Source organism: Anguilla anguilla, chromosome 18 (assembly GCF_013347855.1).
Source record: "Anguilla anguilla isolate fAngAng1 chromosome 18, fAngAng1.pri, whole genome shotgun sequence".
Lineage (NCBI taxonomy): Eukaryota > Metazoa > Chordata > Actinopteri > Anguilliformes > Anguillidae > Anguilla > Anguilla anguilla.
The window spans coordinates 19,163,024-19,188,328 of record NC_049218.1 but is presented as its reverse complement, the minus strand read 5'-3'; the positions used below and the strand labels follow the sequence as shown (position 1 = coordinate 19,188,328).

The 25,305-nt window shown below is 40.4% G+C and overlaps 2 protein-coding genes across 3 annotated transcripts in view; one reads left to right on the top strand and one right to left on the bottom strand.

Moving 5' to 3' along the window:
• Window positions 1-6,985, top strand: part of LOC118217565 (leucine-rich repeat, immunoglobulin-like domain and transmembrane domain-containing protein 1) — a 32,069-nt gene extending 25,084 nt beyond the window's left edge. For both annotated transcript variants that reach the window (XM_035399435.1, XM_035399436.1), the window contains exons 4-7: window positions 3,337-3,418; window positions 3,941-4,401; window positions 4,703-5,008; window positions 5,524-6,985. In XM_035399435.1, the coding sequence (XP_035255326.1) occupies window positions 3,337-3,418; window positions 3,941-4,401; window positions 4,703-5,008; window positions 5,524-6,578 (1,904 nt within the window). In that variant the 3' untranslated portion in view covers window positions 6,579-6,985. The remainder of the gene's footprint in view (window positions 1-3,336; window positions 3,419-3,940; window positions 4,402-4,702; window positions 5,009-5,523) is intronic.
• Window positions 6,986-11,092: 4,107 nt separating this feature from the next.
• On the bottom strand, window positions 11,093-24,635 carry LOC118218347 (cadherin-related family member 1-like). The gene is made up of 17 exons (XM_035400945.1): window positions 24,528-24,635; window positions 23,793-23,888; window positions 23,066-23,211; window positions 22,558-22,608; window positions 22,346-22,435; window positions 22,079-22,165; window positions 21,206-21,322; window positions 20,695-20,838; window positions 20,319-20,397; window positions 19,952-20,052; window positions 19,435-19,638; window positions 17,902-18,054; window positions 17,222-17,386; window positions 16,484-16,551; window positions 14,018-14,246; window positions 13,428-13,682; window positions 11,093-11,665 (listed from the first exon to the last, which is right to left on the bottom strand). The coding sequence occupies exons 1-17, from the start codon at window positions 24,589-24,591 to the stop codon at window positions 11,093-11,095; spliced, it is 2,622 nt and encodes an 873-aa protein (XP_035256836.1). The 5' UTR covers window positions 24,592-24,635.
• Window positions 24,636-25,305: the final 670 nt, after the last annotated feature.

The window sequence follows — 25,305 nt, the reverse complement described above, 5'->3', positions numbered from 1 at the left end:
TTTGCATTGATCTTAAAGGAGAACTCAAATTTAAAAAGGATACCAATTCAAGTTGGAGATGTTTATAATCGCAGTATTACATAATTGAGTTGGGGAATGGGTATCATGTAGGTTTCATGATAAATGAGTAAAAGTCAAGGCTTACTCTTTCATTAAGCTGATGGAGGTACAGAAGCAGTTTCTGCACATCACCTTCCACCTTATTTTCCAAGGATTTCACAGGTTTTTCTTAAATGTGTAATCATCTCCTTGTACAAGCAATGTGTCGATATGCGCATAAGGATCTATGCAGCAAGCATGCATAGGATTTATGGTATATGTAAGCTGTATGTTGATGTAACTGTATCTATGGAGTATAATCACATTTATGTCTTTTTTGACCTGTTGATAGATGGTGTTTTTAGTGTACTGCTGTTACATGTTAAAGCACTGTGTACATAAACAATGAGCACTTGTTCTTCCAAGTACATCAAACTAGCAAAACATGACATGACAAAACATTCAATAATCAGTCTCAGGCAAAGTTGGTGCTTCTTACAGCTTCTGGTTTATTTAATTTAGCTGAAATCACTTAACAGTGTCTCATGATGACGAGAAAAACTTGTTTGACATTCAATAATACTGTCTTACATATTATACCATAGGTTCTCTATTTAACGTTTTCTGGGAAAATGAATCACTCTGTAGAATGAAGCAGTGTTACAACAAGTGGTTGTAGTCTAAATACTGTCAACTTTAATTGAGGGTATTTACATCCATATTGGGTATATCTTGTAGGAATAACAGCCCTTTTTATACATACAGTGAGCTCCATAATGATTGATACAAAGCCATATTTCCATATTTTTATTCATAAGTGGTTAAAGTACAGATTCTCAGCTTTGATTAAAGGGTATTTTTATACATTTTAGCTTCACCATGTTGAAATTATAGCACTTTTTAAACAGAGTCACACACTTGTGGATGTTTGACCTCCAGTGTGTGAATGCAGTTGATGGGAGTCAAAGCTTCTAGGGAATCCTTATGTCTGTTAGGTCATCACAAGCTCCCATGTGTTGCTAAGGCACAGATGAAATAGAAAATGAAACAATGCAAACATAAAGCTCAGGCCAGTGCTGTTCCACTGAACACCGCACACAGAACCCCTTTTCTGAAGAAATTAGCACTTTTTTGGGGGGGAACATTTTTTGAGTCTTGTGTCACTTCTCTAAGACTTCAGGAGAATATGGGACATATTACCACATTACCCTCATTAATCACAATAATCACATTAACACAGTCTAGACATTCTGCAGGATCAAATTACATTTGCACCTACAGTAGCTATTATATCATGCCTACAACCTACAAAAATATATGTGCAGATCCCCTTGGAAGAAAGATGATCTTAACTGCCTTTGCAGATTAGCTCCTTAATGCAAAACAAGATTACCCTCTGGGGTCTAAGCTTATTTTCCCCATTTTTGGTACCCTTGGATTGTTGCTATTATACATACAGTGCAGGCCAAAAGAATTAGGCCACCTGTGTTTTTTCAAAAGAAACTTTTGGTAGAGAAGAATTCAGTTAATTTATGAGAATTTATTGAATAACAAATTAAAGTACAGATCATTTTTACCTACATTAACACAAAAACTTTTTTTTTGTTGTTTGTTTTTAAGTAAAACTCATCTTTTTTGCATTATTGTAGGTAGAAACTGAAAAGTTTTTACTTTGGTTTGTTATTCAATAAATACAAATATATTAACAGAATTCTCCTTTTTTTTAAACCGCAGGTGGCCTAATACTTTTGGCCTGTACTGTATACGAACCTATATAGCACTGACAGATGTTGCATATCACAAGAATAGAATAAAAAATTACCTGTCCCCTTTCTCATGCGCTCTTTGAAATGTCAGTTTGCTGTGTGACTGTGCTCTGTACCTCGCATAGCAATGTGCCAAAGGCTTCAGAGATCCACAAATCATATGAATGTACAGTGTTAGACAAACAGAGCTGGACATACGACACAGTGAGTCATGTCATACAGTGTTCTAAATGTCACAACTATGGATGCATTTTAAGAGTAGAATGTAAGTAAATTTACATTCACTAGAAGATATCAAGACAACTGGCCATCATTAATTACAACTTCAGTCTGCAGTACTGCTGTACTCTACAGTCACATAAGAGAGCAGTATTACTGAATGGACATGTCTTAGAGAAGGGTTGGGGCTTTTTATATACAGTTTGGCAATATGACAGAATCTTATTACAGGCAGGGTAGAAAATCCTTTTCTTTATTTAACCCATTTGGATGGAATGTTTTAATGTGTAGACCACATACAAAATGACTAAATATAGTTTAACTCGTAGTGTAACTTTACATTCTGAGAGAGAACTGTAACGTTCTTTTTATTTGGATAGCACTTACTTTCTACAGCAACACTGAAATAGGAATATTGGGAAAGAAGTCTGAACTTCCAAAAATCCAGTAAGTGAAGCACTCTGTGGGAAAAAATCCTACAGTGTGAGCCCATCCTCCGCCACTGTTTTGGTGTTTTTCTTCCCACTGGATGTTTTTTTACGAGTATATTAGTAACAGTTGACTACACAACAAATTGGTTACAGTTCAGATATTGACCACTCATCTGTGTAAAATGTAGCTGCTGTCGGAAATAAGTTTTTATCGAACATTTTACTGTGTAGTATGGAGTCTCTGATAGTTGAGTCTTTATTGTGTGATTTAATTTAACGTGTGGCCTATTCGCTGTTTGATTTTTGAAAAGGGGAATAATAAACATTGCTGATGGTGACGCATTTGAAATAAATAAAAAGGGTATTGATATGCTTGTTGTTTTAAGTTCCTGTGTTCTCACGCTTTCCCAGTTTTGATTTGAAATGTGTGAGTTGCACTGTTTTGCGATGCATTGACGTAAAAGCCACTTATTGTGAGAAATGCAATAAATCAACAGCTTAACTATCACGGCAGATTTAAAGTGGCTTACATGAAAAATGGATATTATGACAAAACCATTATAGCACATTTTGACCTGTTCGTGCGTATTTACTCTGCATAAACAACGCAGGTCTCTCTGTGGCCTATAAGATTCCAGGATGTTGTAAGCTTCAACAGTACATGAAAATAACACGACTCCTAAAACTAATCCCTGACTATCCCTTTTATCAGGGGATCCAAAGCTGTCAGTATGGGACATCGAGGCAAGAAGGCAATGTGGTGCCGCTGATGGTCCGTTATCCTTGGCAGCAGCCTTTCTTAATTTTAGGATAACATAGCAGCGTGAAGCAGCGAGGCAGAATGTTACTCACTCTTAGTTGGGTTTTCTCCCTCACTGTAGGGGTATTTCCTCTGGTTCGGAGCTCTTGTCCATCTCAGTGTAGTTGCTTTTATCACAACCTGAGTGATGGATCCAAGGCCAGGTAAGTTGAAAATCTTATTTTATTGGACAGCATGTGCGTAAATACGCAATCTACGAATCAGGTATACAGAACCAATCGTAGTTATGCCGTAACGGTGTGTCTTGCACAGTGCAATTTCAGCGGTAACACCGCAAATAATTCTACACACTGCATTTCTGTTTTCCAGGCATCTTCCTTCTTGTATTTAGTCGAGTATCCGTTTGTGAATCTGCATTTCTTTCTGTTGTAATTAGAAGTAAGGAGGGTGAGAATTACGAAAGTTATTATTTGGCTTTGAGCTTTTCGATTCATTTAAAATAATGTCGTCTTATAAGATACCCTCATGAATACAACCATCCTTAATTTTTTTAAATTAAATTGCTATTACGCAAAAATAGTCGACATTGTCAAGAGACCGTAAACTATTCTAATGATTAATATTTACATGCTTTATACTGTCCGGAAAGAAAATCAATGTGTGTGATTATTCTCGTGTAAAACAATTCAAATAAACAGACGTTTCAACGTTATTTTTCTGTCCAGGAGCGTCATTTGCAATGACCCGGAGATCTCGTTGGTCCCCGCCAATTTTCCTGCTGACACCTCAAAACTTCGAATTGAGAAGACGGCAATCAAGCGGATTCCAAGCGAAGCTTTCTATTACCTCTCAAATTTGGAATGTCTGTGGATGTCTTTCAATTCGTTGTCTAAATTAAATACAGACAGTTTCCGTGGCTTGTACAGCCTTGAAGAACTGAGATTGGATGGCAACTCCCTTACGTCGTTTCCCTGGGAATCGCTTGCTGACATGCCCAGCCTGAGACTCCTCGATTTGCACAATAACCAAATGACTTCACTCCCGACGGAAGCGACCGTTTACATCAGAAACCTGACGTACCTGGATTTATCTAGCAATAACTTGGTCACTCTACCGTCAGAGGTTCTCTCCAGTTGGCTATCTGTAAAACCCACACAGAGTGTAGACAATTCCAAGATGATTTTAGGTAAAAGAAATAAGATTTATTAATTGAAAACAAATTAATAAATAATCGAAATTGATTTTTGAGCGTGGAAAAATATAGCAATTTAAATTATTATTATTATTATTATTATTATTATATTACAACAATGGCATAATTTATGTGAAGAATTTCTCAATGAAAATATCTGAATTAAACAGCATTGCATTATATATATTTTATTGTAATAGTTTGTAGTGTAGACATCCACTTGCTGAATGATCATTGGGATGTGTGTTCACTCTTTAAGTACATTTGTTGCATAATGTTTGCATTTGTGTCTTAGGTCTCCATGACAACCCCTGGGTGTGCGACTGTCGGCTCTTTGACCTGGTGCAGTTTCAGAAGTCGCCCTCCTCCTCAGTAGCGTTGATAGACACGCGGCTGCGGTGCTCTGAGCCCGAGAGCGTGTCGGGGATCCTGTTCAGCGACGCTGAGGTGCGGCGGTGTCAGGGGCCCCGGGTGCACACGGCCGTGGCTCGCGTCCGCAGCGCCGAGGGCAACGGCGTCCTGCTGCGCTGCGGCTCCGTCGGCATCCCCGTCCCAGACCTGTCCTGGAGCAGAGCCGATGGGAAGCCTGTGAACGGGACCGGTGAGCTGTGGGAGGGACCGGCAGGCTGTGGGAGTGACTGTTGAGCTATGGGTGGGATTGTTGAACTGTGGGTGGGACTGTTGGGCTGTGGGTGCGACTGTTGGGCTGTGGGTGGGACTGTTGGGCTGTGGATGGGACTGTTGGGCTATGGGTGGGACTGTTGGGCTGTGGGTGGGACTGTTGGGCTGTGGATGGGACTGTTGGGCTGTGGGTGGGACTGTTGGGCTGTGGATGGGACTGTTGAACTGTGGGTGGGATTGTTGAACTGTGGGTGGGACTGTTGGGCTGTGGATGGGACTGTTGGGCTGTGGATGGGACTGTTCTGCTGTGGGTGGGACCGATGAGCTGTGGGTGGGATAATTGAACTGTGGGTGGGGCTGATGAGCTGTGTACTGATAAGGGTTGAATGCCAGTGGCATCATGGGCTGATGTGACGATGGGTGGAGGGTGTGATCAGGCAGTGCAGCAAACTGTGGGCTTCTGGTTCATTGCGACTGTTTTCGTTCTCTCTGCAGCCCAGCAAGAGACTTCAAAGGAGGGGATGGTGTGGTCCATCCTGAACGTTGCGGCTGTGTCCCAGGGGGACTCAGGGAAGTACATCTGCAAGGCCAGGAACTTTGTAGGAAGCGCAGAGGCCACCATTTCCCTGATAATAACAGATTCGGCGAGAACAGATAATCAAACCGACGGCACCAAGAAATCCAGGGGGAAGAAACCCAGTGGAAAAGCCGCCGCCTACCAGGAAAAGCTGCTGGCCAGGTATATGGGCCTGACGACTGCAGCCCCCACCCCCCTCATTCCTCCATCGGCCTTCACTGGGCAGGTCCCAGACACGGAGAGCTACAGCAGTTCCGGCCGTGCGCCAGATGTGCCCACGCCCAGTCTGGCCCTAGCGCAAGGGCTGCTGGGCCTGGAGAAAGCCAACCTGAGCAATCTGATGGCCAATACCTCGTCCCTCCAGCAGGACCGGGACCGCGTGGTCCGCTCGGTCAAAGTGGTCGGGGACACAGACCACACGGTCTTGCTGAACTGGAGGGCCCCCACGGCCAAGAACACCACGGTGTTCAGTGTGCTGTACGCCGTGTTCGGGGAGAGGGACATGCGGAAGATCAACGTCGGCCCGGGCAAGAACAGGATCACCATTCAGGGTCTGGTGCCAAAGACGAAGTACATCGCCTGCGTGTGCGTCAGAGGGCTGATCCCTAAGAAGGAGCAGTGCGTGATCTTCTCTACGGACGTAGCGGCCAGCGCTAGCGGGACCCAGAAGCTCATTAACGTGGTTGTGATTACGGTGGCCTGTGTGATAGTGGTCCCTCTGACCTTGATCGTGTGCTGCGGAGCTCTGAAGAGGCGCTGGAAGAAGCTGTTCGGGAGTAAGTCTAAGGAGATCCAGGACTCCTACGTCACCTTCGAGACTCTCTCCCCCGGGACCAGAGCCAAAGTTCAGCAGGGGGAGTATCTGACCCGGCCCAACCCGGAGGAGTCCAACCGGCTCCTCTCAGCCCGGTCCAGCCTGGACTCGGATGCCACGGCTAAAATCGAAGGACAGAAAAATGAGTATTTCTGCTGACCCCACCCCTGCCCCCTGATGACCCTCCCCCCCTTCCCTTTGGAATTCCAAAAAGGGCAGTTTGACTTTGCACAGGGCAGCTCAGAGTTCAGAACAATGTAAGGATTCACCACAGAACCATGGTGGAGTGACATCTCGAGTGTGTGAGGTGATGGCGTGTGGAGCGATAGTACATTGTACAGATCACATATGTCAGTTCAGGATGTGAATCCCATTTTCCATTTGTGATACACAATATTTTAAATATGTCCTGCAATATGCTGGCACAGTTATTTTGTACATACAACCATTAAAAGTGGCACCCAACCAGTACTGAGAGAATTTGCTTTAAGTGGAACATATTACATGGACTGAGAGGAAAAGGGAAATGTAATTATTATAAATGTAAATTTCCATGACTGTGTATGCACGTGATTGGCTTCATTAAATTTTATAACATTCACTCAAGATGTGTGTGAACAAAAATGAATCTTTTTACATAGTCATATTTGTAGTGGTCATGTGTTTTATGATTCCTATTCAGAGCAAGAAATTGTTTTTTAATCATCTTTACATTGTGAAATGTCCAATGACATCAGCCATGAGTAACTGATCCATTGGGTTCCCCAAATGTTTTTACTGTAGAACTAAAGCAAAACAAAATATATATATATATTTAACTGAGAAATAGGCCTTATTGTAAAGCAATATTGAAACGACCTGTATTTGCTGTTTTGCAAACGTTTTTATTTCCTTAGACTTGTCAGCATTGCTCCCTGATTTGTTGAGTACACAGGTTGAGGTACTGTTATTTACATTATTCCCCTTTGACGTGTGTATTTAACAAAAAACGGAGTTTAAAATTGGTGCCCATTGTTAAAATGCGATGTAAATTAGTGTCTTGAGGACTGTGCCAGGAAAAATCAGGCTTTTACTGATTTATGATACTGGAGTGATCCCGCGAGTTTGTCTACAAATTCTGTTCACGAAAACCCTCAAATGGAGTATAGCTTCTTTTTTTTTTTAATTAAAAAAAAATTATTATTTAGTTCTAATCCAATGACTTCACATTGCTCACCCGGTTACACCTCTGCAAACGACCGATATAGGAGTTATTTGTGAATAAAAACATTTTAAGAGCGTGAATACGAAGCTATTCAAATACTTTATTGTGTCATGGGGATATGCCTTTTCACCGGTCCTGTTGCTGTACGATTACAGAGACAAACAACGTTCAAATCTTGAATTTATGTATCAGAAACATTACGCCGCTGTGTGGCATCAGAAACCCAGTTACTTCCGTTACCGAGTTTATTTTTTGTAACTGCCAGTGAAGCAGAATATGGGGGAGAATGTTGAAACGCAACATAAGGCTATCGTGCACGGGCGCTTGTTTTACAAAAAAATGCGATCTAGCAAGTTTCAATATGTACCATATTTTGTTTACTGACTGGTGTTTGTACGATGACGAAATACAACTAAAGCTACTTTTCTTTGCACGACAATACTTTGTATGGAAATCGCGGTAAGAGAAATTCCAGAAAATATCCCCCACGATTAGATTAAAAAAAAAAAAAAATCGCATTGAGAACTCAAAACTCAGTTAAACTCAAATTACCCCATGGACCTTTCTCTGAAATTCGTGCTTTGGAGTACATTTGATTGAATCTGAAAGAAGTAATTGTAGTTAATGTACAAAAGGATTGGATAGCTTGATGGAGTACTGGTTGCATTCAGTACCACGGACAGCGTTTCAAGACCGTTTTACAAATGCTGTATCCGAACCATAACCGTCTAAACGCTCTCCCCAAATTCTCTAAATTATTGGACCTACTTGGAGTTATCCTTCAGCCTCTTTACGGGCATATCTAGAGAGGTCTCTGGCGTCTATGTCTTTGGACAGAGGCGGGGAAATAGATACCAGAGCATGTCAAATTTATATTAGGCTTTACGACAGGCTGTGGCTGTGTGACTGTCGTCTGCAAACCCAGGTAATTATCGATGGGACGACCAATTACTGTAATGAACTCATACTTAACATGCTCAGGTCCCCAACCGAGGGCTGATGAGTTTTGCTCATTAAGTATGTGCTCCTGCTAAGGATTTCTTTAATGTGAATGAACTGGCAGATGCAATGCAAGATGGTTCACAGGAGTACAGTCCACTTGACGTTATTGCTAACGGTTAGTTCTTCTTTTCTTGGTGAATTCCTGCACTGCTGACTCCAATCCAGTGTGACGTAAAAGTCTGCCACGGCCACTTTGAGACACGAGACTTTGCATCCAGTTTGGATTCATTTCAGAGGTGTCATTTGCCTACAATCAGGATCAGTGATATACTTGCATCAGTAACCATCCAAACCCTTCTCTTCTGTCTCGCAAATCATTGGAAAGATGGCAGAAACATCTTTTCTAAACACCTAAAGATAAGAAAAATGATACGGATATGTTTTACATGAAAAAAAAAAAAATTAGACAATAATATAGAAACACTGTGTTGAATCAGTCAACACAGAGAGCATTAGTTACACACAGACAGTTATTTGGGTCTTTAGATAATCGGTAGGACATAACCCCTCGGAGCTATCATTATGTTTCAGCATTCAGAAAGATAAAATAGTTTCGGACCACAGCACAATGCACTTCATGAAAAAGTTCCTTTTTATATACACATTAAGAACATTTATCACATCTGATCAGAGTACCCTTGTGTGTCCACCCATAAATCAACTTTTGTCTTCACGTTTATCTTTTATTTTGAAAACTTGAACACAAGAATCCATGATTACCTGACTTGAGACCTGACCTTAGTTCAAGAACTAAATTTCTTTTTGTTAATGATCTGATGGAATTGAAGCCTGAAAATAAGCTTGTATTCAATTCATAGAATTTCCCTATTATAGGCAATGTGAGACTTTAGGAATATGACAAAAGACATATTAAAAACAATTTAATTACTAACAAGAATACTATAACAGAATCTAAAGGAATCTCTTAATAGGCACCAGGTGGTTCCAGTTGAAAATAAAAACCCAGAGCATTTGATTGGATATGAAAAGCATTTAACACTAGCCTTGCTTGCTACATGCAGCACTTTCTGCTTGGTTACTCTATCAAGTGGCTTCGAACAGTAATGGTTCTCAAACTCAGTTCTGGGGACCCCTGAGTATGTTGGTTTTTGTTTCATCTCTTGCTAAATTAAGCTTGCTGAACATGTCTTTAAGTTCTTTCAAATTTTTTTCTTTAAACTTATTACACAATGCAGGTTTGGCTTGTTATCAATTGCTTTGTCTTTGAATTCTTCATAAACTACCAAATGGTTAGTTTAAGTGTCCAGGTGTCCACCCTTTCACCAATTAGGAAACTATTGATTCACCTCTCTAATTTGAGCAGATCAATTTTTTAACCTTTTTAAGTAATCATTTTGTGATATAGCACAATAAGCACTATGTGAATATGGGACCTTAATTATTTGTGGCAAATTATCTAATTAAGAAAAGTGAACAGCTTTGGTCAAATTCTGGGATTGTAGTTGTGGTTGGAATGAAAACCAATTTACACATGGGTCCCCCAGGAATGAGTCTGACAACCTCTGCCATAAATCTTTATTATTATTATTATTATTATTATTATTATTATTATTATTATTATTATTATTTGATAACAGTTCCTGGTGCCCTTTAAGGAGTCCAGTGGTAAACCCATTTCATAAGAGTTTACTGATTTCAACATTTCATCACCACACATTCACTGAAACAAAATAGATTAGTCACTAAATACAGAGATAACATAACAACGAGAAAATCTGAATCTCGTTCAAAATCTGAAAACTATCTATGACGAAAGTCATGCCCTCAGGGGGGATTAATAATCCTAATTGTGACCACTGTTATCGCCTCCTTATCCCATACTGCTGCAGGGATTCTCAAATCTGGCCCTTGAGGCCAGTAGTACTGCTGGTGTCTTTTCTACCCAGTAGTTTCATTGATCGATTAATGCCCCTGATTGGCCAGAGATTTAACTCACCAGGTGTCCCAGGCTTAAATAAGGTGAGGAATGAAACCTAGCAGCACTACTGGCCTTAAGGGCCAGATTTCACTATCCCTGCTTTACTGACATCTGAATTTAGAAGGTATCTGACTCATCTAATGCCAACTCACTTTGCTGTGACTGGCTAACTAGACAGTATTTTCCACACAGTCTTTATGCGTCTCTATATTTCTTTGCCATGGCTCTGAACTTGGCAACCTTTTGGCTGTCTTAAATCTCTAGAAAGCACTTTAAAAAGGAGTCATACCGGGTTGCAGTACTGCCGTATGAAGTCTTGTCAGAGATGTCATCACTAGGGATATTTTTCAGAAATCCTGTGCACCCATTAACTCACAGAGGTACATCTGCACAATGATGTAGTATTGACAGTATTGACAGTGGCGTGCTTGAAGTATGCATTACATAGGCTTGTTCTTAGCTCACAGATATTAAGCCTGTTCTGACCCCAGCACACATGGTGCTCTGGCACCAGCACATACAGGAGGGCTAGTTATCATCGACTGCCATTTGCATTTTGCGCTCTATCATTTTCTTTTCCAGTCTCATCTTAAGCTCTGACACAAGAGCAGAGTTTAGGCTGCTCTCTCTGGTCCTGACGGGCTTCCTGGTTGCTCTGGATGCCACACTTCCAGAGTGGGTGGGGCCTGGCCAGCGCCCCTGGCTGGGCCAGGGGTGGTACTGTGGTGGGAGGGGCATAGCTGGCGCACAGGGGGGCGGTGGTGGTGGGGGCCGGCAAATGTTGATGCTGATATTGTTGTTGTGGTTGACGTTCTCTAACTCCTTTTCAGGGTCCGCCACTACAAACTTGTCGGCGGAGTTGTCAGGGCGACGGAAAGGCAGTCTGAAAGTCAGCGGCCTGCGGTCCCTCTGTCTCTTCCTGATGATTCGCCGAGCCGGAAGAATCCTGTTGGACTTTTTGTTCCGCATGAACATTACCGTAGAGATCACGATCGTCATGACTACTATGACACTAATGACACCAGCGATCATGCCTAGGACTTTGATGGGATTTTCCCTACTTTGCATTAAAAAGGCCGCCATCGGCTCCTTGAGCTGAGTCTGTAAAAGAGCACAAAGAGAAGACCTTTAGTCTGGAATATGAGCTACATCTTCATCAGTCCAACCACATGTGCAGTGCCAGCTCCGGGCCCCAGGAGAGACCGGGCAGGTAAGTATGAGAGAGTGAGGTAAGCAGCAAGACTTTTACTCTTCTTGCTGTTTGGCGAGGTGAACAGTCACCTAAATGTGAAGAATGAATTTGTGTTGAAGCGAGCATGAAGGTTAAGCGCTGAATTCAGAGTTAAACGTTAAATTATGTTAAAAGTGATTACAGACCTCTGGGTGAACTGTGAGCATATGCTCTCATCGCTCACAGCACGTGTTAACTGGTTGCATCTGGCTGTGACACGAATTGGTGTGCTAGAATGGGTGAATCCTTGTGCTTGCGCACATGGTCTGTTGCATTAGAATGGGTGAATCATTGGCTGTGCTAACATTGGCCCAGAGCTTGCACTGCACATACAGACAAGATCAGAAGGGTTGAATGGGGCACCTATGAATATTATGAGACAGAGGCCTGTATTCAGTCAACATCTGTCCTTAAGTTTTACTCATAACCAAATGCAAAAGTTAGCACACAGCTATGGACAAATGTTGACAGAATACAGGTCTATGTGGTCTCATGCATCCTTGATTGGTTTTAGAGGGTTTGTTGTATAACCCCCGAGCTAAGCCACTTGCTTTGATCAACACAGTAGTGGTGCGGTTGCACACGTGTTGAAGGATGTAGCAGGTGGGACTGTCCTGAGAGACAGTTATTTTTACAGCTGCTGTGCTCCTGTACTCTTTTACAGACCAACAATGTGCTCTAAGAATACACTCCCTGTTCATGAGAATGCACCTCCTTTTTACAGTCACCGTGTGTCATATTGACGTGTCATGTGAGCTGACAGCTTTAGGGATAGGGCCTCCGTATAATCTTTCTGATCTTGCCCTGATGCTGAACCCGAGACTTTTTCACTGATGTCCAGTACGTTACTGAGGATATAAGGACCGCTACTGAAATGGCTGTGAGGACAAAGCTCAAACAAATCCAAAAAACAGCTGCCGGACGCTTTTTGAGCCCCAAGAAGTACGAAACCATTCTGGATTTGATCTGCAAACACAACACAAGACGACTTCAATTACATTCTAGCGGTGCACTTTACTGAGCGTGCCCAGTGAAGCCCTTCATTAAGAAGGAAAGGGGTATTAATGTCATAATAAATCCAAACATGTCAGCTGAAATTAATGAACTATTATAATCAGTATGAGGGTAGGACATCATGTAGTTATGACTCAGTTATTATTTACAGCAGTTGGACACATCTTAAATAATAAAATTGAATTGAAAATGTTTAGAGTCAGCATGCTGGTGTAACTGTTGCTTGGGTGCAATACATTCTCCCTAAGTATTACCAAATTCGTTTGGGCGTATTAATTAGGCATTTATAAAATGTTAACATTTACTCAAATGAGATGCATTCTTGGGGCACTCATAAATGTCACTGATTTTTTTTGTAATAATGAATTCTTAAAATTAGAATATAGTCCATAACTTCTTATATGGTATAACATGACACAACTGTGCAAGTTGGTAAGCAAAAGCATAAATAATGTAATAACTAATAAGGATATGCATGTATGTGTGCCAATTACCACCGCAGGACCTTTTGTCTCTACACTTGATGATTTGGCAGTTTTGCATCATGCCAGAAAGTCTTTTTAATTTGCTGTTAAATAATAATAATAATAATAATAATAAGAGTATTGATAAGCTTACAGCCTCTGTGATGTCGATCTTCACCACGGTTGTGGTGCTGAAGGAGGGGGACCCTCTGTCCCGTGCCTGCACCACCAGGGACCAGGTGCAGTCCTTCTGCTTCGTGATGTTCTGCACGATTTCCAGGGACTTGATGTAGGGCTTCAGTTTGATCTCGCCGGTGTCCGCGTTGATGTCGAACACGTTATCCGGGTCTGCTTTCATGATCGAGTACTCAATGACATTATTGGGCTCCTCCGCATCATCATCCACTGCCTGAAGGCACACGCACACACACACACACACACACACAAATAAGGCATGTTCAAATTTTGATTTCATAATTACATTTCTTATCTTGCCAAACGGAAATATGACCCATAGCCCAATAACAGGTGATAAATATGGACACAGAAACAGTTAAGCATCTGTGTACATGGGTAACATTGAGGATGTGCAGTTATACAGGTCCCAGAGCTCAGTATCGAACAGTTTTTACAGGCGTTCTCAGTTAGATGGCTATGAGAATAAAGGCTGTATGAAAGGGATGTATTCTCCACATTACGCAGATAAAGCTGGCCACACTGCCTCATGCTGTAGTTTGAGCTCACCTCAATCTTGACTGGGGCTCCGATCACCATGGTCTTCTCCAGGAAGTCCTGGTTGAACTCGGGTGGATGGTCATTAAGGTCCAGCACGGTGACGAACACTTCGGCCAGGCTGTACTTCCCCTCCGTGTCCTCTGCCTTCACATAGAAGCTGTACTTGGACTTGGCCTCTGCATCCAGGCTGGCCCACGGCTGTGTGTAAATGATGCCCGATGTGGAGTGAATGAGGAACCTGCAACACACCCATGCATGTTTTTTTTTTCTTTAGCCCACCACCACTTTATTATGATACAATCATTGAACCTTTGACAAAAAGGCATATATGGCACCTGTTCCAAATGCAAAACTCACAAAGGCTCAGTACTGTACGTGCAATGGGAATGCAATTACATTCAACAGTTATGGAAAATTACGGTCAAAGATATGACTAGTCACCTCAAAATATCAGAACCATTTTCCCCTGAAACATACATAACTGGAGATTTAACCAAATGCAACATCTGACCTCCCCCCCTCCCCCCCAAAAAAAATATCATTAAGGAATGCAGAAGTATGGTTTTTACTCTCTGTAGAGACACAGAGGAGCCTTTTGGAATCCTTTCTCCTGAGAGTGTGCGAGAAAATAAACCAAGACCGACTGTGCAGCTGAAGAAACTGTTTACCCAAGCTGTGGTACAGGTCTCTTCTGTTAGCTTATGCAATAAGAAATACATTTGCATCAACCAGCACTGGGAGATTTATCTGTGAGTCAGTATAAAACTTGTTGCTTGTATGGGTGTGGATGTGTCTTGCTACCCATGAGGTTGTGTTAGCACTGAAATAAGAGAGTTATCTAGCATTATTTTATGATGGAGTGTTTCACTTTCCTTTTGGTGAAATATGATGTCTTTCATCTAAGTGTTTTTATGCAGCTCTGAAATTGTACATGAATAGTCCCTAGTACATTGGACAACCCACACACGCTCTATTTTTTCCTCCAATCCCATTACAAGATTAGCCTCAGTCAAAGTAGGCTGAGCGGACAGCAGCAGTCTAACAACACCACAACTGAGCCTTCAACCCTACAGGTTTAACCCTTTAACATGTAACATTACAAATATTTCTGAAATGAAAATTCTAGTGCTGATGTAACAGTGACTCCTGGTAATTTAAAGCACTGGAGTTCAAGAACACTGACTTAGAATATTTAAGAAAAAATAACATTTAAAAACAGATTTTCAAAGAGCTTGAGAACATGCTCTTGCTTTCAAATAATTTACAAAGCCATCACTTACAATTTATTTTACAACACATTTATTTCAGGAGCACATGTATCGGTGAGGCAGCCTTGAGATACATATCTGTGAAGCTGAGTGCATGTATTTGTGAGACAGGGTTGATCTGTCAGGCAAGATTGAGTGCATGTAGCATTATTACCATGCTTGAAGCCCACATTACAAAGGGTACCATGCCTAAAGCCCACAGTGGCTGTTGCAGAGACAGATTGACTGAGCAACAGTACTGGTACAGCAGATACAGCAGCTCAGGAGCACTCAGTATTTCCCTGTGATCTCTTTGCTCACTCGGTGCCCCTGGGGTGCTGCTGCTGCTGGTGTAAGTTTCCAGGTCATCGCACTAATCAAAATCAAGAGTTCCAAATCAATCATTCTAAGCGTGGTGTGTGATGGGAGCCTGCAGGGTTTCTACCTCCTCATTAGCCTGCAGTGGTAAAGACCAAAGACCTCCACTAAAGAAACTAACGCCAGTCCTATACAAGAACCACAGGGTGATGTCACCCTCTGTAGGGGATTCGTTTATCTCTAACGCACATGCAGGGTTGTCCATGAAGACCAGACTGACAGTCAAGCCACGGACGGAAACTAAACCGATTCTAACCAGCCGTCTTAAATTAAACTTCTATAAATATTACAGCCAATGAAAAATGTGTATTTGTGGTGACAAATTTGATGTACAGCATGCTATTATATTACAGGCTACAGTAGGCATGTACAAACTGGAAAAAAAACAGACTTAAATGGCAGAAAGATTCCATTCAGGATGAGATACTAACTGACAGAAAACTATTTGTGGCTTTCTCACTGCACTGAATAACACTGCCACACCCCATTACTATCAAATAGCTTTTCACAATAGCAACAGCATTCCATATTTGGAGAAACTATAATTGTGAGATGTACTATGCAGGAGTTTGATCAGATCTTTCTCCACACCGCTTGGCTCCAGACAGCTTGCAGATGTCAACATGGTTGTTTGCATGAGGTTCTTTGGTGTGGTTCTTCAGAGTGTTACATAAAGAACTGATTGTTGCTGTGACCCCCCCCCCCCCAGCTTTCTGAGCAAATTGTCATGAGAACTAATGGCCTTGCATAAGCCAGCATTTCAGCTGGATTTATTCTGGCCTGCTGTTGTGAGGGATGTAATCAGCTGACTGGTGTGGGCAGTAAGGGGAGGGGCCCTAATTCTACTCACAGATCAGCACCAGAGCCATAAATGGAGTACTTCACTTCACCCCAACGGCCAGAATCAGGATCTGTTGCCTGTAATAAAAAAAGGAAAGGAGATTGTGAGATGTCACATAAATGGACTGCTACACTCCCTTAACAGTCATGTGACTGGACTGTTACGTCCCCAGACAGTCATTGACTGGACTATTACATGCTCAAAACAGTCATGTGACTGGCCTATTACCTTCCCGTGCAGTCATGTGACTGGACTATTACACCCCCGACCAGGCATGTGACTGGACCATTACACCCCAACAATGTAGCCATGTTATGGTCTGGTGTAAAGCAATGCAATTAATAAAACTGCAGAACAGCAATAGTCTAGTCTAGGGACAGCAAAAGCTCTGATAGATGAAGTACACTGTAGTTATTGATTCCCAAGACAGAACAACATTTTTAAAATCATTTTGGCTGGTTGGAGTTGCCTTTTAATTTAAACACACACAAATGAATTTATTCCTCAAGATAATTTTGATGGCACTCTCAGTGCCATCCAAATTAATTTGTTTTAATACAGTTTAAACCAAAATATTTTTATCTCCTCCAAAAAATATTCACATTTATGGTATCAGCTGCTCCATGCTGTCCTGGAGCCTCTTTAAAATCATGTGAACCATTAGCCCACAGGTTAAACCCCGTTTAAATCCTTGTTTTTTATGAAACCTTTCTCTTCAGTTGGCAGTGGAGAAGTGGGGAATTGTACCATGACGGAGATGACGTTGGACCCTCCAGGGGAGTTCTCGGGGATCCTGGCGATGTAATAGTCAGAGGAGAACTTGGGACTGTTGTCATTGGTATCCAGGAGGTGGATGATGATGTCAGCCGTGGCACTGAATCTTTCCGGTGTGTCAATCTCCACAGCAAGGAGCTGAGGAAAAGAGACACAAAGAACAATTTAAGCTTCTGGAAGTTTCTGAAAGTGAGTTTCACACCCTTGTGTTTTTATTATTATTTTTTTTTTCGTGCAGTTTTACTAAGAATCAGTTTAATTGGGTATGTTTAGTCCTGGTAACCACAGCCCTGACTTTCAGCTCAATAAATCACAGCTAATTTTTAACACATGGAAACAAACATCACCACCACATTTTTCAAAACAACACATTCATAACCTTCATAAATTCATAGCCTTCATAAAATGTAAACACGCAAACTTTATAACATCCAAATGCTTCATAACGTTTATAACATTAATAACCTTCATAATCTTAATAAGCCATAGACTTACTACCATGACTACTGCTAGCAAAAATGTTCTAATATCCTATGAAGCCCCCCCCCGACCCTTCACCATCAGAAAAGTGACTTCACCACTGTTTGTAATACATTAAAAATTTTAAATATATATTTACAATTAGTGAAGAAAAGTACATGTGAATCTCTTACCTTGAAGGTAAGGAAGTGGAATTTCTCGTAGTCAATGGCTGCAGAATCTTCTACTATGATGGTGACTTGGGCCTGATTGAGGACAGTCTGGGGGATCACCCGTAGCACGGTCCCTGGGCCCACCAGCCTTAGGTTAAACTTAGCATTAACACCCTGCAGAACACAAACACATTTCTGCATATTTGGGACTAATTATTTGTGAAAGAAATGTCATTTTGGTGAATACAAACTTCAGAAAATGTGTCAAATACTGATTGCATTTAAGTTTATTACTGTTTATTATTTTTGTAAGTAATTGACTTAAAATGTAAGTCTGAGGGACATTTTCAGAATTACACAGGAATTACAGTCAGATTTGATTTGCAAGAGGGCATTAAAACCTGTCAGGGTGATGTTCCATAATGCTGGACATCAATAGGCATTAAAATAAGCAATGTCCCTTCTAGATTATTTTTTAAAAATCCATTTACATTGTTATTTTATGATATACCCATTATTAGTTGCTTACACCCAGAGAAACCTTAATTATGTAATATGCTGTTTATAGGGTTTGTATTGGAAATTGATTTTTCAATTCCACAATTTCATTTTAGTCTCCTCGGTGGCTTGGGATGGTGGGGCCCAATGTGAAATCTGTTCATGGGGCCCAAAATCCCTGGTAACGCCTTTATCTGACATTTATGTAACATAAAGTGGGTTATATTCATTATAACAGTACTTGTCACAGCACAGTAAGCTAACGCGCGGATAATGATGACCATCTAGTTTCTAAATATATTCCTCAGAAGATTAGGGGAATAATGGACTAACAAATGAAAAATGTTAATGAAATGGGTATTTTTGTTCAAGCATTGACCAGTGTCCCCATGTTACACAAAACATTTTAGATATGAAGCAGAAACTGTAACGTAATGAATTTGACTACATTATAAAGACTATATTATATATATATATATTTGACTATATTGTATACAGTCATTTGGCTTTATCCAGATGGATGTATAGTAGTGGAAAACAACATTGATTACTCTCAGGAACACACAAAAGCTGTATCACCAAAAAGGAACAGAGGCCCATTTATTATTACTGTAATATGTAATACTAATATTAACAAACAACAGTTTATATTATAACAAAAGACGGTTATGATTACATCGATAATCTTATGTAGCTATGCCTATAACATTATCCAAAAGATTATCCAAAAATAAATGATTGCTGTTGTTTTCTCACCCTTTGCTCATGGTTCCACCAAAACATCCAGTTTAATATGTCATAATCAAGAGTTATACCAGGACACAGACATAGTTATTTAAATAGCATATCTGAAATGACATTTTCAGGTCTGTTGTAAGTTCTTTCAAATAGAATACCCATTATGTTCATAGGTTTATATGGCAGAATATGGAAATCTGATCCTGGATCAGAATTTAGAGAAACTTCTGAACTATCAGTCCAGCATCATACTTTTTTATGGTCATATGACCTTCACCAGGCCCTGCAGGGTGGTCATGTGACCATTGGCAGACCTACCTGATCAGAGTCATTGACAGTGATCTTTAGGCCACGTAGAATCTCCCCCTCAGGGGGGTGCTCGTACATGGTCAGCTCAAACTTGCTCTGTGGGCCGCTCTCCCCATAAAAGGTAGGTGGGTGGTTGTTCAGGTCCACTACACGGACCGTCACAACTGTGGTGGAAAAATCCTTTTTCTGGCCTTCTGCACCCAGCTCTGTAGCCTGCTCAGAGAACACAGTGATTAACTAAAAATCATCAACTCTACACTCCTAGTACAACTGTACGCTTAGTAACTATGTGCTTCAGCTTGTAAAATATTTCATTTCTTTACCCAGCCAGTGGGAGCAGCTTCAGCAGAAGCACATTGTTTTCCACACATTGTTATTTTATTGAGATACTAATAGTAAATCATATTTACTATTAGTATCTCAATAAAATAAAATAAATGTAAATTGAATGTATGAACGTGCACAAACAAATTAGCTTGTGTCAACCATAGTTTTGAAGTATCAGTAATTTAATGAAATCGCTCACCTTGACTTTAACTTCATATCTTTCTTTTTTAAGATGAGCTGGATATGCAAGAAGCCTAATGCATCCACTGGTTTCATTGATGGAGAAAACACCATCAGCCCCTGTAAAAGCCCCACACCATCAGAACATCAAAGTCGAATGACACACTACAACCTCACCTTTCTCAATCAGCAGAACAAGCACTAATAAAATGACCAGATTAATGCCAAATACAAAACAAACCATTACTTTATTTTTTATTGACGACTTTTTATCTTATTTTATTTAGACTCTTTATAATATTTCAAACTTTAACTGCAATTTAAATTTTTTTCCCCCAAATTCAGTCCAAGTGAGGGCCGTATGAGGAGGGGATTTTAAAGCTCACCGTTCACTATTGAATATCGGATTGGATTAGGGTTGCCTTGGTCTCCATCTTTTGCAAAAACAGTGTAGATTTCAGAACCCTGAAACACAGACATTATTCACACTTATAATCCTGATGCCAAAAGATACTAATGCAGTCAAACATTGTCAGAGCATGGTATTGCAATGCATGTAATGGTCTGGTCATACATGATTAAGTAGAATATACTGTAACACTCTATTTTAACCATAATTGAATTACTCTGTGTTTAGTTGTGTTTAGATGAATAAAAGCAGGGATATTTGCAGAACTAATATTTGTGGAATTATTTCTCAAAATTGAAGTTCCTGCGTTCCTTTTGTTTGGATAAGTGCTTTATACATATAGATTTACTTACTGGCACTGAAACCTCATAAACGTATCCGAAATATGGTGCGCCAACAAAGATGGGAGGTGTGTCCTGGGCGTCAATCACATTGATTGTCACAGTGGCCGATGATGTCATCACCTGTTCCTTCCCTTTGTATGTTCCACCACCATCCTGAGGCAGAAAAGCACTCGTTAGTATGCCATTAGAAACAATACATTTTATTTGTTCAGCTCAGGACAGCAGAAGTGTGGACACACACGCCGCCACCAACTCCAGCTGTTTGAGTCCTGGATGTGCCCCCCCCCACTCCAGTCTGAGCCCCGCTGGTGAAAAATAGCTGTGTCACTCTGTTTCAGGTCAAACTTTCAGTTTGTGTCTCAAGATATTGAGAATATCTTCCTCCATTCTTTCTCAGTGCAGTGCTTTAAAACCCTGGAAGGCCTTAATCTGTTCTGATGTATTTTTTATGGAGACAGATGATTGCTCTGACTCTCTGCTCAGGACAAGGAGCTACAGTGGCCTATGGAGTTCACCTTACCTTTGCGACCACTGTGATGAAGTGTGTCCGTGACTTCTCGTAATCGAGAGTGTCGTGTGGTCCGATCCGGAGGACCCCACTGTGCCGGTCGATGGCAAACTGGGTCTGGTGGGAATTCTGGGGGAAATAAATGCATTTCAAATTTAGAACACTGTAGAAGCAACCTAAAACACAGGACCATCTCTACACACTAAACACTAGAAATATTGACAGAGACTTACAATAAAATGTCCAGTGTTCATTTAATTCTAACAGAGTAAATATGAGTCCGCATTTTATTGTGCTGTTTTTCTGAGTCACAGCTGAGACACATTTCAACATGTTCCCGTATCCTGCGGCACGGGGCACACAGAGGAAGTAAACAGCATTATGGGAGTCATTTTAAATAAGCGACACTGCACACATTTGCGTCAATCCTCAACATCCATGCGCCGCACTGTCACAGTTCACTGTATTAGAATCCCAGGGGCCAGATGTGCACTGTTGGATGCCGGGAGGTTCCTGTGTGCGTAATGCAAACGCACACAAAGTGCCACCGGGCATTTGCCACCCGCTCCCAACAAACCTAAGCTGTGAGCTAAGCCATCAGCATCTTACCCAAATGTAATTGTAATTTAATCCCGAAGCGCACAAACGTATCTGCAATGGAATGTGTTTGTGCTGTGTTACTGTCATTATGTTCAGATTAACCTCCCTGTCCCCCCTTTTTAAAAATGCTTTTTTTTTTTGCTAAAGGCTTTTAAAAACATTTTAGAGCCATGCATATGACCACTTATGCTAGAAGCTGGCTGGTATAATGGAGATGGCCTCTCGGCTCTGGGATAATGGAGGTGGCCCAGGGTCAGCTGGGGTTGTGGGGTTGCCAGATGTTACCTGGAGGAAGTAGTTGACACTTCCGCCGGCTCCAGTGTCTCTGTCCACTGCCTCCACTTTATAAACACTGCTCCCAAGGGGAGTGTCCTGTGAAGAGCACATCATGGGGAAATACAACCATTCAAGTTCCCGCTAATGCTAACACTACAAGCACTGCAACATCCTGCTGAAATAAAAATGAAACTTATTACTGAATCTCTTAGAATTATTGTGTCAATGTAATGTAGTATTTAGAAAATAATGTTTAAACATATAAATAACACCTACCTCTGGGACATCCACAATGAAAGGCAGGTTTCTAAACGTGGGCCGTTCATCGTTGGCATCTGTCACGAACACTCTCACTTTTTCAACCACCTAAAATGCCAGTTTTCCCAGAGCAGACACATACATTACCACCATCCCACAAAAACCCAGATCTATCACATTTCAGACACGCTTTGACATGTATAAAAATGCTTTTCATCAAATACACTTACTTTATTAGGGCCATCTGAAATACTGATGAGAACTTCAATTTCATCTTGTGTCTGGAACAGCAAAACATAACATTTTAAGCTTTGTAATTTCTTATCCATTCAGTTAAAAGCAGATCTGTTTTGTCAGCTTAAATTTAGTTAATTCATCATTTTTGTGGTGATAGAAACCTAGTATTTCTTTTTAAAGATGAGTGTGTAGACTAACCAAAAAAGAGAACACAAGGAAAAAATAATCAAATAAAAATGACATTACATAAAAAAACAGGACAATTGGAAAATAATACATCATTTTATGATTGGTTATGATTTTTGCTGTGGGGAAAGATCTGAACATTAACCTCAAGTTTCACAAAGCAACACTGGGCTCACATTTTTTTGTGAAAACATTATTAATTAAATTAGGTATTATTTACCCTAAAACTGGACTCAGAAAATAAATAAATAAATCAAAATAAAGAACAGAGTAGAACTGTTATTGACTGGAATGTTTGTTTACTGTTAGACATACTTCTCTGTCCAGTTCTTCAATAACACTGACAATCCCAGATGTATGATCCACTTTGAAATATTCCTTAGATCCGGGTTCAAAAGTCAGCCCGTATCTCACAGGCTGGCCTTCTGGATCTGTTCCGTTCAGAATATATATCTGAGTTCCTGAAGGACAGACAATGCAGGAATTTATACTCAATATATAATTTATATAAATTATATATAATTTATACTAAAAATAAGTATAGATAATCATGCAAACTCCTGTAGAGGAAAAGTACTGCAAATGATGTGCTAGCCAGTTCTCCTGTATCTGCTGCTAAAGTGTTTTAATCGACTTCACGTCAAATGTCTACTGGTCACGGTGAAAAGATCAACACACAGATCAATCTGGACTAGTTTCTCAGGAAACTCTTAAAAACATATGATTTACTGAATGAAATGTTTGCTCATTTAAATCAAGCAGGCATGGAGCTGCCAGACGATTAGTAATGATTCTGTTAGTCTGTGTGGCCTGATTGCTTGTGCTTTGCTCTATAAACACTGTTTACCTTAAGCCCTGTCAAGAGACATCACTGGAATGGCCCTAATGAACCACCAGCTTAATGTGAACTGTGACCTCAAACTCATCCCTACTTTTCTGTCTAACTATATATAGATGTATTATTTTGTAGATTTTCAACACCTTTTTAGTGATCTGAAAATATTTGCAGCTCTTTGAGCTTTTTATGTTGTTCTGATCTTACCCACTGGAGTGTCCTCAGAGAGGCTGAACAGAGCCATATTTCCATTGCCACTGCTCACGCCATAATCAAAGAAATATGGGGCGTAGTCAGCTTGCACTACAAGAGAACAACAATTCACCATTTCCACATAATTATTTATTGATAGGCAGATATGTCATCTAGAATTGATGGAATGTTATTTTTTTTCTGTATGAAAAATCAAAAATGGCATGAATCTAAAAACCGATAATTTGTCTTAGCACAATAAATCTCTAATATCAGAGAAGAAAAAACAATATTATCACCCTTAATTTCAACTCCTACTTACGGCTAATTTCAGCTCCCATTATAATAAAAATTAAGCCACACTGACAGAAATAAACACCAACTTAAGATGTTAGGATAACATATTGTGTAATTACTCCTAAAACACCTGAGAGTATAAATACTGCTATTAAACTCTGTAGTATAATATATCTACTGTTTAGCATTCAACCAGCTCTTATTACAAATAATTAAAGACCAAGTAGCTCTGCATTGGTGAAACACACTCACTTGTTAAAAGCAGAGAAGTGTAGATGGGTTTACACACACACACACACACACAAGCATGAACAAGCACACGCATATATAAACACACATACACTGTAAGTACTTTACAAAAGAACAGCTGATGAAACATTGCACAGGGTTTGAATTGTACGCTATTAAAGAAGCAGGTAGGCAGGTAAAAAACAAAGAATGAGAGAAGCTTACCAAAACACACTCGCACCAGAGTCAGAAAGAATGAAAAATGCACTTTTCTGTCATTCTTCATCATAAAGGAGTGATGGATCTGAGAGCTGCATGAAGGAGCGTGGAGAACACTCGGAGACAGGGGCCCTTCTGAAGACGTCCGCGCTCCCCCGGGGGTGGCTGAGACAGATGCTCTGAAGCTAATCCCATCACGTCTTAATTCTGCGGGCCTTGTTTTTTTTGCACCCTCTCCTGATTTCTCACAGGCACAGGGTTCATTTCTGAGGTGTGAGGCGATCACGCCTCCCTGGATGTTTACAGGGAGGAATTCAATTCAGGTTGTCTGAGGTAGGAGGGACTTAATATAATAACATTCACAAATGTGTAATGTAGGTTTTATTATTTATTTATTGCCGGTGGTTTTACAGAGGACATTACAAGGACAAAATGATTTGTTTCTTGATAATTTAGCTTGAAATAAACATTAATAATAAATATTACTGGTCTTAATTATAAACCTAGGGATTACTGGGGATCACAATATTTTCTGATTTGCATGCAATGCGAGTATTAAGTATTAAAGCACTCTATAAATTTTGTCCAATACAATTTTAGGACGAAAATGTACACATTGAAATTTGTTACAAAAATGCGTTTTTTCAAAAAAAAAAAAAGTTTGGAATTGCGTAAATTAAAACTAAAACGGTTGATGTAATATATGATAAATTAAATATTACTGTGCATCTTACTCTTCTTTTTTCGCTCTTTCAACAGACTACCTGGATGACATGTGAGGAGA

Bases quoted from the DNA above. Each gene is read 5' to 3' on its own strand.
- LOC118218347 (XM_035400945.1), bottom strand. From the start codon at position 24,591: ATGATGAAGAATGACAGAAAAGTGCATTTTTCATTCTTTCTGACTCTG. The intron at 22,436-22,557 runs GTAAGTGTATTT...CTGGCATTTTAG, and splicing joins TTTCAGATGGCCCTAATAAA to GTGGTTGAAAAAGTGAGAGT. The intron at 16,552-17,221 runs GTACAATTCCCC...TTTTTATTACAG, and splicing joins CCAACGTCATCTCCGTCATG to GCAACAGATCCTGATTCTGG.